Source organism: Chiloscyllium plagiosum, chromosome 9 (assembly GCF_004010195.1).
Source record: "Chiloscyllium plagiosum isolate BGI_BamShark_2017 chromosome 9, ASM401019v2, whole genome shotgun sequence".
In the NCBI taxonomy this organism is placed as follows: domain Eukaryota; kingdom Metazoa; phylum Chordata; class Chondrichthyes; order Orectolobiformes; family Hemiscylliidae; genus Chiloscyllium; species Chiloscyllium plagiosum.
In genome coordinates this window covers 54,496,737-54,508,708 of record NC_057718.1, presented here as the reverse complement: position 1 = coordinate 54,508,708, position 11,972 = coordinate 54,496,737, and the positions used below count along the sequence as shown (strand labels likewise).

The following is an 11,972-nucleotide window of genomic DNA, read 5'->3' as shown; positions in this document are numbered from 1 at the left end:
GGGTACACCTGATCAGGTCCTGGGGATTTATCCACCTTTACTCATTTCAAGACATCCAGCACTTCCTCCTCTGTAATATGGACATTTTGCAAGATGTCACCATCTATTTCCCAACAGTCTATATCTTCCATATCCTTTTCCACAGTAAATACTGATGCAAAATACTCATTTAATATCTCCCCTATGTTCTGCTGCTCCACACAAAGGCCACCTTGCTTATCTTTGAGGGGCCCTATTCTCTCCCTCGTTACCCTTGTCCTTAATGTATTTGTTAAATCTCTTTGGATTCTCCTTAATTCTATTTACCAAAGCTATCTCATGTCCCCTTTCTGCCCTCCTGATTTCCCTCTTTAGTATACTCCTCCTTCCTTTATACTCTTCTAAGGATTCACTCGATCTATCCTGTCTATACCTTACATATGCTTCCTTCTTTTTCTCAACCAAACCCTCAATTTTTTAGTCATCCAGCATTCCCTATACCTACCAGCCTTTCCTTTCACCCTAACAGGAGTATACTTTCTCTGGATTCTCGTTATTTCATTTCTGAAGGCTTCCCATTTTCCAGCTGCCCCTTTACCTGCGAACATCTGCCCCCAATCAGTTTTCCAAAGTTCTTGCCTAATCCCATCAAAATTGGCCTTTCTCCAATTTAGACCTTCAACTTTTAGATCTGGTCTATCCTTTTCCATCACTATTTTAAATCTAATAGAATTATGGTCACTGGCCCCAAAGTGCTCCCCACTGACATCTCAGTCACCTGCCCTGCTTTATTTGCCAAGAGTAGGTCAAGTGTTGCACCTTCTCGTTGGTACATCCACATACTGCATCAGAAAATTGTCTTGTACACACTTAACAAATTCCTCTCCATCTAAACCCTTAACAGTATGGCAGTCCCAGTCTATGTTTGGAAAGTTAAAATCCCCTACCATAACCACCTATTATTCTTACAGATAGCTGAGATCTCCTTACAAGTTCGTTTCTCAATTTCCCTCTGACTATTCGGGGGTCTATAATACAATCCCTATAAGGTGATCATCCCTTTCTTATTTCTCAGTTCCACCCAAATAACTTCCCTGGATGTATTTCCGGGACTATCCTCCCTCAGTACAGCTGTAATGCTATCCATTATCAAAAATGCTACCCCTCTTCCTCTCTTGCCTCCTTTTCTATCATTCCTGTAGCATTTGTATCCTGGAACATTAAGCTGCCTGTCCTGCCCATCCCTGAGCCATGTTTCTGTAATTGCTATAATATCCCAGTGCCATGTTCCTAACCATGCCCTGAGTTCATCTGCCTTCCCTGTTAGGTCCCTTGCATTGAAATAAATGCAGTTTAATTTATTAGTCCTACCTTGTCCGTGCCTGCTCTGACTGTTTGACTCACTTCTATTCTCAAATGTACAAGTCTCAGATTGATCTCCTTCCTCACTATCTCCCCGAGTGCTCTTACTAGTTTAAATCCTCCCGAGCAGCTCTTGCAAATCTCTCTGTCAGTATTTTAGTCCCCTTCCAATTTGGGTGCAACCCGTCCTTCTTGTACAGGTCACTTCTACCCCAAAAGAGATTCCAATGGTCCAAAAATATGAATCCTTCTTCCATACACAGCTCCTCAGCCATGCATTCATCTGCTCTATCCTCCTATTCCTGCCCTCACTAGCTCGTAGCACCAAGAATAATCCTGATATTACTACTCTCAAGGACCTCCTGTTTAAATTTCTGCCTAAGTCTCTGTAATCTCCCTTCAGAATCTCAAACTTTTCCCTTCCAATGTCGTTGGTTCCAATGTGGACAATGACCTCTTGCTGGCTCCTCTCCCCAGTGAGCACATTCTGCACTCTCTCTGAGACATCCTTGTCCTGGCACCAGGAAAGCAACACACCACCCTGCTTTTTCACTGCTGGCCACAGAAACATCTGTTTGTACCTTGGACTAGAGAATCCCCTAACACAATTGATCACTTGAAACCTGATGTACCCCTTGTTGCATTAGAGCCAGTCTCAATACCTGTATGCCCTAATTATTTATTGAACACTCTGAAGTTTAAATAAAACCCTACGGTGAATAATGCATTTAACTTCCTGCAGTCAGCTTTGAGATCAACAGTAAACCATGGTTACTTCACTGCTTATTGCGAAAATTAGGCCAAAGACTAATAGTATGATTTACTTATGTTTGATTCATGCTCATTTTGGTAGCTTCCCAGATGATGACAAAGAAGATGGTCTGGCCATAAAAATTGTTGAAGTCTACATCGAGATCTGAGGATTCAAAAGGGTGCTGCCAGAAAAGCACAGCAGGTCAGGTAGCATCCTGCTCCTTGGATGCTGCCTGATCTGCTGTGCCTTTCCAACTCCAGCACCTACAGTCCTGACTTTCTCCTAATTAAGGCCTGAAGGCTATCCCCAAACGGAAAATGAGTTGTTCTTCCAGCTTGCGTTTCTGATTTCCAGAATTTGCAGTTCTTTAGTTTTGTTTAGTGTCACATATGCTATGGTGCCAGGCAAATATTATTGGCCTAGACTTATTCTAGACATTATGCGAAAGTGAGGAATGCAGATGCTGGAGATTAAAGTCGAGAGTGTGGTGCTTGACCGGCTGTGCTTTTCCAGCACCACACTCTCGACTCTTATTCTAGACATTGGCTGTTTACGTATCTAGCATAAGGGACAAGTCCTGTCTGCACTGCTCCAAATGCTTACTGAGCAGATGTGTGACTCATGGAGAAGAGGGAACCCTCAGGGAAGCTCTGCGGCTTGGACAAGGAGACACAGCTGCTCCTAAAGATTTGGAAGGTGGCTGAGAAGGAACACCTTCCAGCCCCACTGGCAGCCGCCAGGATTTAAACAGCCGTCACTTCTGGGGACGGTTATTCGGAGCAGCCAGTGCCGGTGCCGCCTACCCTGACTCACCTTGCCCGGGACACCCCGGTGGTCGGTGCTGCCCTGCCAGAATCGACGGATGTAGCCCCGAATGTAACCCACCAACTTCTCCTGATAAGGGAAATCCACTTTCCAGATCAGCGAGCCGTACCCGAATATCCACATGCCGACACCTTCCTCCAGCACAGCGACCGCGTCCTTTCTTAACCGTAAACCGACCGATCACCGTCTCCGCCACGATCAGCCCAAGAACCGACTCACCAACGGATGCACCGCGCATGCACGCACGGTACGGCGCCCCAAAACCCTCATGGGAAATGTAGTTCTGCAGCCGACGTATATCACGTGACCTCGCGCCGTGCGGACTACAGTCCCCGGCAGCCCACACGCCCTGCCCCCGATTCCACCTATCACTGAAGGGCTAGTGCTCGACATACGAATTCGTTACCAGCCACGTGCGCGAGCCAGCGGGCATGCGCACATGCACTGGCGAGGTTTCGGCTCAACAGGAAGTTGAGTCTCGAGGTGATGATGATTCTTGGTAACGGAGCATTCAGGCATTTCTGGGCAATGGACTTTATTTTCTGGTTCTATTTCCATTCGTTCCTTTAACTGTGCTTTCGTAGCAGAGCCAGATTGTGAGGGGTGTTGCATCTGGAGGAAACCTATCGACTGCTCGTTCATTGCCATCGTTTAAAGTGAAGTTCATGTCAGTGTTGACACAAAAGCAAAACATCACGAATGCTGGAAACTCTACAGAAAACTTAGGAAACACGCAAACGGTCTGGCATCATCTGCGGAGAGAAAAAGAGAATTAAAGTTTCAGGTTGGTAGTCCTGCAGCTGCTGTTCCGATACTGCCTGGCCTGGTGAGTATTTGCAGCATTTTCTGTTTTTATTCATTGTAATCGTGTGGCTGTTCAAGAATTGGTTTAAACCCGGAATGGTAACCGTGCTTTATGTCTGTCTACCTTTTCCTTATGTACGTCCTTTCAGTGTGTCAAACTATAGCGCTTTTTCCAATGGGATCAGGAAGTTGTTCGAAACAAACAACACGGCTTCTTGGATACTGGAGCACAGGTTCAGGGTCAATCTTTAGGGAGTATGAACACACATGCAAAAATAGACTATTCGGCCCTCGAACTTGCATTGTGGTTCAATAAGATCACGGCGGATCTGTTGCATTTTGAATTCGCACATTTCCGTCTAACTCCGATAACCTTTGATTCCCTTGCCAAACAAGGATTTGCCTTAAAAATATTTCATGGCCATGCTTCCATCCAGCTAGAGAATTCTGAAGTTTCACAACCCTTTGAGAGAAAATATTTCTCTTCATCTCTGCCCAAAAGGGCAAGCAGTATTTTAATACGTTGTTCTCTAATTCTGGACTCACCCACAAGTGGAAACATCAGGCCAGATTTTCCATTCCATTTTTTTTGTCATGAAAGAATGAACCTCTGTATTCTAATAGGTTTGTTTTGTATTGTTGAACTGTGGGGAAAGCAAACTATGCCCACTTCTCACAGCAATCAGCTGTCAAATTCTGAAATTTAAATATCATGAATGCCACTTTGACAACTGCTGTCAAACGGTAAGTACATAATGTAAGTGTGATGTTTGGTTGCTGGGATTGTAGGCTTCCAGATGGGTAGAGTGGTAGTATTATGACATGGAAGTCAAACCCGTCTGCTAATTAAACTAAAATACCCAGAGGTGATCGCCTCACTTTCTACTGTTAAAAATGTGCGAATGAAAGAAGATCCTTGATTTCCACTGTATAAATAGAAAGTAACAATTTATTTATTTAATCCTAACTGTGAACACTAACCAAAACTATTAACAAACCGAGCACTCTTCCCCCAATTAACCACTATTGCTTAGCTGACCCCAATTCTATTAATATGTTGTTCCAATAACGCAATGGTTAAAATTACATTAACTTAATTACTCAGAGTCCATACAGTCTCTTATGCTGTCTTTCTTCCAGTCTTCCAATTCTACTGTCTTCTCCCTGGGTCATCTTTTCACTTATTATTGCTTTTACAAGAAAAGGTATCTTTTGATAGTGCCTTCTGAGATTTCTTTGAGGGCAAGATGTTTATTTTCTTGGATGGCATTTGCTGTCCGACTCTGTGGCAGTTGCTCTGACCAAATTTTAAAGTGCCCTCGTAATTTATACCGCGCAACATCATACCCTGTCATTGGTCATCATGTTGTGAATTCAATAACTTGAAACTCAATTGTGTTTTAGTATCATCAGCATAATTTAACCAATTAATTTAAATTTGAATTGTCAAAACAGCAGCCATTTAATTGTCACATGGATCTATTTTGGAACAGCCAGTCTCTTAGCTGTTCTCTATACTGGCAGCTGTAGCTGTACTTAAAATTCAGAAAACACTTTCTATCTTAAAGTGACCATACACTCTTTCGGCTTTGTAACAGTAGGTTCAAGGTAAGTAAGTGCTAAATGATTAGGTGGTAGAATGCCATGTAAGTAGGATGTCAGGTTTGGGGAAGAATGCCATGTGGGAAGCAGTTCAGCTTCCAGATGGCAAAGGGGCCAAGTAAGTGATGCAGTATTTAGATTAGAGTCGATAAGATGTGGAGCTGGAAAAAGCACAGAAGGTCAAGCAGCATCAAAAGAGCAGGAGAGTCGACTTTTCAGTTGAAAGATCCTGACCTGAAATATTGACTGTTCTGCTTCTTTGATGCTTGACTTGCTATGCATTTTCTAGTTCCACATTTTATCAACTCCAACATTCCAGCATCTGCAGTCCTTGCTATCTCCAAGTACTTAGATTAGGTCAATGTGGATAGAAGAAATCAGGTTAGGGAGGGCAGGTGTCAGTACTGGGGAGGGGAGGTCTGGTATATTGATGGGGATCAATATACCAGGTCTGGTGGTCGGAGAGGGGGTCATTTCGGGTCTGGTGCTGGGGGAGGTCTGGTCAGGCCCAGGCTGGCGATGCATGTAGGGTGTTGGGTGGTCTAGCAGGTAGGTGGGGAGAGAGACAATGTTCCATATTTTCACTACATTAATTTAGGAAAGTGCTCCCTCCTTCTAAATTTCCCATTGTGGGAAATCCTTTTATCACTTCAAACAAATAAAGTTAAAAATCACACAACACCAGGTTATAATCCAACAATGTAAAAACAATGACTGCAGATTTTGGAAACCAGATTCTGGATTAGTGGTGCTGGAAGAGCACAGCAGTTCAGGCAGCATCCGAGGAGCAGTAAAATCGACGTTTCGGGCAAAAGCCCTTCATCAGGAATTCAGGAATATAATCCAACAAGCTTATTTGGAAGCACTGGCTTCCAGAGCAGCACTACGAAAGCTAATGCTTCCAAATAAATCTGTTGGACTATAACCTTGTGTTATGTGATTTTCAACTTTGTACACCCCAGTCCAACACCAGCACCTCCATATCAAACAAATAAGTTAGATGATGCCTCTACTGTCTTAATTTTCTGGAATTCTGTCTTAATTTTGTTAACTGCCTTTTATTGACAGTTCAGCAGAATCAGATTTGTCATGGTGCTGAAGAGGGGTCACCAGAATCAAAACGTTAACTCTACTTTCTCTTCACAATTGCTGCCAGATCTGCTAACTTTCTCCAGCAATTTTTTTCATTTCAAATTTTCAGCATCTACAGTTCTTTGTTTTATTTTAGTGATAGCCCTAGGTATCATTTTGAGAAATTTGTGCAGTAGCCTTTGCACGGCCAATCCATCCTTTGGGTTTGGGTAGCCACAATTGAATGTTCAGCTCTGAATTGAGCAGGCTTCAGTATAACTGAAGAATGGTTTAATTTGTATTCTAGCCCTGTTGATAAAGCCAACCTTTTGTATCAACCTTTTGTCTGTTTGTGTGGAGTTTTCATGTTCTCCCGGCATCCGGGTGGGTTTCTTCCCACAGACCAAAGATGTACAGGTTAGGTGCATTGGCCATGGTAAATTGCTCCATAGTGTCCAGGAATATGCAGGGTCAATAGGAAAGCCATGGTAAAAGTAGGGCTATGGGTGTAGGGTAAAGGTCTAGGCGGGATGCACTTCAGAGGGTTAGTGCAGACTCAGTGGGTTGAATGGCCTCTTTCCACACTGTAGGATTCTATAATCCCTATGTTATCTGATAACGTGAATCGTTTCCTCAGACCTTATTCCCCTCCTCTTGAAATATACTGTCATCATTCCACTCTTTAAACAGATCCACGCTAGACATTGTGGTTTTGCAAACTAATGTCCCTCTCCAACTTCTCTTTCTTCTAGCCAAATGTTGCCCACTTTTTCTTGTAACGTCAGTCTGAGTGCCTTCAAACCTCCTTTAATAAATGGTATTCTACTTGAGTGAAAGAAACTGTTCCTCCCCATCCTTTCCACCCTACATGCCGTCTTTGAGGTTGACTACTATATCTTTTTCCAGGACCTACCCATTACTGTTCAGCTGGATGGAATGGCCCACCTATTCTATCCTTATTTTTTTTTTTATTAAACAATTACAAAACACAGTTTACAAAAAACAGTTAACATGTACAGCTGTATACAACAGCAATTTTACAAGGGAGACTATTTTCAATCCTTGTCAAAACTCTGTTTGAGTGCTTGACCTCACTCTTGTTTAAGGCTGAAAAATAACATTTGCAAACCAGGTGTCCTATTTTGTCCAGACATGAGTTTTTGACAGCACCTGTACTTCATTGCTAAGACCATCTATGTTTACCTCGAACATTTCTGTCTCCGTCCTGCCAGAACTCATCATTGAGGGTGGCCTTTTGGCACCGTGGTAATGCCCGTACCTCTGGGCCAGGAGGTCCGAGTTCAAGTTCAATCTGCTCTAGTGTTGTGTAGTAATAACTCAGAGCAAGTTGATTAGAAAAGCCAACTAAACTTTTATGTGATGAAAACACTATAATCACTGTTGCTGTTGTGGTTAATCAGTGGTTAATAGGAGCTCTGTGTGCAATGTTAGCTAGGAGGCCCAGGTTCAAGTCCCACTTGCTCCACAGATTGGTTAAAAACATCTCTTAAACAGGTTGATTAGAAAATATGTGTTGGCTCATCAGCTGTTAAAACTCTGTTCTATGTCTGTATTACCTGTAGACTATTCCAGTGGAGTCCTGGTCGTTGTCCCATCTTTCACCTTACATAAACCTGAGCTCATTCAGAACTTTGCTGTCTTATCCTATCAAAAACTTCCATTCCCATCACTGCTTGAATGCTTGCAGGAGTCTTTGAGGAAATTTACAGCTAAAGCTCGTGTTCCACTTCTCCTCCAATCCAAGTTGCAATTTCACAGGGCTATAAAGTCATCCAGCATAGAAATATGCTTCAATCCACTGTGTCCATGCTGACCAACAAACATCAGACTGAATTAATCCCATTTACCTGCATTTGGTCCATAGCCTATTAAGTCCTGATAATTTTTTGTACTCCTCCAGATGCTTCTTAATTGTTGCGAGAATCTTTACCTCCACCGTCTTCTCAGGCAGCACATTCCTTATTTCCCCTAAACCTCTTGCTCCTCACTTTGATGCCCCCTGGTATTAGACACATCTGCCATGGGGAAGAGAGTCTTGTGATGCAGTCTGTTTATACATCTCGTAATTTTCTATGCCCTCAGTCAGCTCAGCCTCTCAGTCTCCTCTGCTCCAAGGAGAGCAAACCCAGCTTATCCAGTCTTTCCTCGTAACTGAAACTTTTCATCCTAGGCAACAACCTGGTGGATCTCCTCTGCACCCTTTCCAGAGCAATCACATCCTTCCAATCATGTGGCAATCAGAACTGTATATAGTATTTCATCTGTGGCATAACCAATGTTTCGTAAAGTTGTAACAAGACATTTTGTTGCTGTATTCTACGCTCCAGCTAATTGAGGCAAGCATCCTGTATGCCACCTTCACCACCCTGCTTACTGTGCTGACACCTTCAGGGATATATTTAGGACTGATTTTACTCAAGTTTTGTCAGATTGCTGTGTTGGCTTACATGCTTGACACCTTGTTGGCAACACCATTGCATCCAACTCCAAAGAGATCTGTCTGGCTGTCTGTAATTCTGGCATCATTGGTGCATTGGCAGCTTTGTCTTTTTCTTTTGTAGCCTTCTCCTCCTCTGGACACTGCACTGGTAAATCACTATTGCTTCTCCTTTCCATTCCATTAAACACATTTATATGCTTTTTTTCTATAGCATTGTCCATCGTTTCCCACAGCTCCTTTAAGCTAGTGCAGTGAACTGTCAGACAATGTGCTTGATTCCAGACTCCTTAGAGACATAGTCTCAAAGCTGAATGAGCTGAACTGTAAATCTCTGAAAGGAAAGAAACTTGTCACATAATAGTGCTGTGAAAGCGTTCAAATTGAAATTGGGACTGTAGTCCTCGAGTCTGGAGAAAATACTGGAATAAAAGGAAAATTATTTGTCCTAAAAAACAACCCAAGGATATTAACAGAAATTCAACAGGTGATTTCAGGAATTAGATGTGATGAACAAATTGTCATATTTGTCTCAAATCCATTCCTCCAAGTAGACATTGGTGGGTTTGTTACCGGTTCCATCAGCTATTTGTTTTTAAAGAAGTGGAGTTGATACTGCAGATACTGTGGAAAATGATGTTGAGCTGAAAGTCCAATCAAGGTACAGTGATTTCTGGGGACTCACAGAGAAAACTACCCACTTCTATCATGCTTTGCTTTCAAAATGAAAGTTTACTTTGATTCCACATACCTCCTAAGGTGACATTCTTCCGAATGGAGATAATTCAGTCCAAATATCATACTTGCCTCACAGATAACCATTTGGTGAATTGTTTGACTGGACTTTCAAACTACAATCCTGATTTGAAGGTACTGGCAGATAACGTATAGTCACAGTTTGTCATACAGAAACTTGGCAAGTCAAGGACAAAATGAAGAATTGTGTATGCTTTCTTTAACATTTATATAGCATTAAAAAATATCTGTATTCTGTGTTTTCTTTGAATGAGATGCTGGGTTGTACTTACATTCAAAAAAGACTTCTGGCCTAGAGAATATGATGTCACCTTTTGAGTGAGTTAACTCAACCCAAAGGTCAAATTGATACATCTGTACGTAAGCTCACATGCAGACATGTGATACATGTGGTAAATTACAAAACTTAAGTATTTTAACACATAGCTGTGTTCTTGAATCAAAGCTTCTCATTTCAAAGCATTCTCAAGTGTTAATTTAAGTTTATATTAGCTTCAATTATAAACAAGCAATAAAACATTAAACTTTACTTTTGATCTAGCCATTTGGATTGCTTCCTGAAATAAACTGTTTGCAATTAAACAAATCCAAATTTAATTTTTGTTTATTTGATCAAGTCAACATGATTAATTATTGAAAAATAATTTAATCGTTACACCTCAATTTTCACCTCTAATGAGAAGCTCAAGGAGCTCATAGAGCTTTTTGTCACCAAAAGGTGCCTGCTCTGCTTGCTTCACTGCTGTAAACCATTTTTATTTCTAGTTTTGCTTCCATCTTCCTCTCTGTACTTTTTAAACTGGGTTCATTCCATAGACCTGTTGTCTTTTCTCCTGATCTCCTTTCCATAAATTCCCATACAATATCCCTTCCTGGCTTCATGCATGTTGGCCATGTAAGTGGATATGCTAACTCTTTGGTTTTCGTAATGTCATTATTATTCCAGTCTTCAAAGAGAACCATCAGCTGTTGGCTCTTTTGCTTTTGTAGGTGGACAGATGACTGTTTTATGCAGGAGACTTAATTTTGAGTTCTTCTTTGTGATTGAAAGCTTGTTTGACTTTTGTCAGAAAATGGCTATTTCAAAGATTGTTGCATTTCTCTTCTTCAAAGTGGAGCTTATGAACTTGTTGAAGCAGAGAGTTGTTGCAACGTGCTATGGACCAGACCAGACTAGACCCCTCCAAAGTATATTGTGGAGATAGCCTCGACCCTAACTTTTATATTTATTATTATGCAAGTGTAAGATCTGTGTTCCAGATTTGATTAAATTTGTCCACCACTAATCTTTAATCAAAACATGCTTTATTCTTACAACACAGTTAAGAGAAGAATTGACATAACTTTACTCTGTTAAAATACTTAATAAGATAATATTATTTAACCACTAATCATCAACTATTCCCATTTAGACAGCATTCCAAAAACACACCCATGGCAAAAATGCACTTCAGCAAAACAGTTATGATTCTCATGTTTCCAGTCGAGAAGAAAAAGAAATAATTACTCCCGTTTGATTTTTAAGAGAAAGTGTCTTAGTCTAAGACTTCACGTTAGCAACAGAGAACTCAAGCAGCCGGCAGGAACTAACTGTAAGCAAAACTAAAAGCCTTTCTGGCCTTGTGTGAGCCCTCACCCTACCCATTCAAGATTCTTTTTGTCTTATTTCAAGAAAATCATTCAGGAGAACTCAACTGCTTACCAACTGCCTGTCTGAGGGAGACATTTTGACACCATTGTGACAACACCCCTCTGCAAGAGAAATAGGACAGAACACATCCATTATAGGTAAGGTACCATCACGCATGGATAGGGTAAATAAACAAGGTCTTTTCCCCGGGGTGGGGGAGTCCATGGTATGATTTCCCACAGACAGTGGTTTAGACAGGTAATTGCATCTGTTTGAAAGAAAACAAAATAAATATTTAAACGCAGAGAATTATAACACGGCTATAATGAGTGAGGATAATGGAAATAAATAGCTTTTCTTTATATTAATCTTTAGTGTCTCTGGACAGAAGAAACTTTAATGCTATGAAGTTCAGAGGAATCTTGCTTGAAATTGGGATTTGTTTAGTAAGGCAGAGTTCTTAGCAATGGCGCCATCAATTCTTGTGCATCAGTTTGTAGTTCGTATATCAACCGGGCCTTTATTCTCTTCTGATGGTTTGTTTTTACCAGTTTCCAATACAGGTCAGTAATCAGCAGAGACTTTTTGGAGAGTTTTATTTTAGTAATGTTAACTAATACTTTTGATTGCGAGTGGGTGAAAATTAGTTCTGGAATATAATTACCAACTGTTATTGATACTTATATGATTCATTTGTCTAATCACGCATCTGTTTGAGCAATATACAGAGA

The 11,972-nt window shown here is 41.3% G+C and overlaps 2 protein-coding genes across 8 annotated transcripts in view; one reads left to right on the top strand and one right to left on the bottom strand.

Moving 5' to 3' along the window:
* Positions 1-3,287, bottom strand: part of chac2 (ChaC, cation transport regulator homolog 2 (E. coli)) — an 18,745-nt gene extending 15,458 nt beyond the window's left edge. For 2 of the 6 annotated variants that reach the window (XM_043695940.1, XM_043695942.1), the window contains exon 1: positions 3,030-3,287. In XM_043695940.1, the coding sequence (XP_043551875.1) occupies positions 3,030-3,158 (129 nt within the window). In that variant the 5' untranslated portion in view covers positions 3,159-3,287. Of the gene's footprint in view, positions 1-2,908 lie in introns of all 6 variants that reach the window. The other 4 variants (XM_043695939.1, XM_043695941.1, XM_043695943.1 and 1 more) reach the window with 2 other exon arrangements.
* A 67-nt stretch (positions 3,288-3,354) lies between these two features.
* The window catches only part of asb3 (ankyrin repeat and SOCS box containing 3), a 76,175-nt gene continuing 67,557 nt past the window's right edge, over positions 3,355-11,972 (top strand). Inside the window, exons 1-3 of one of the 2 annotated variants that reach the window (XM_043695938.1) lie at positions 3,355-3,419; positions 3,505-3,746; positions 11,284-11,399. The gene's annotated coding sequence lies outside the window, so the exon portion shown is untranslated. Of the gene's footprint in view, positions 3,747-11,283; positions 11,400-11,616; positions 11,805-11,972 lie in introns of both variants that reach the window. The other variant, XM_043695935.1, reaches the window with a different exon arrangement.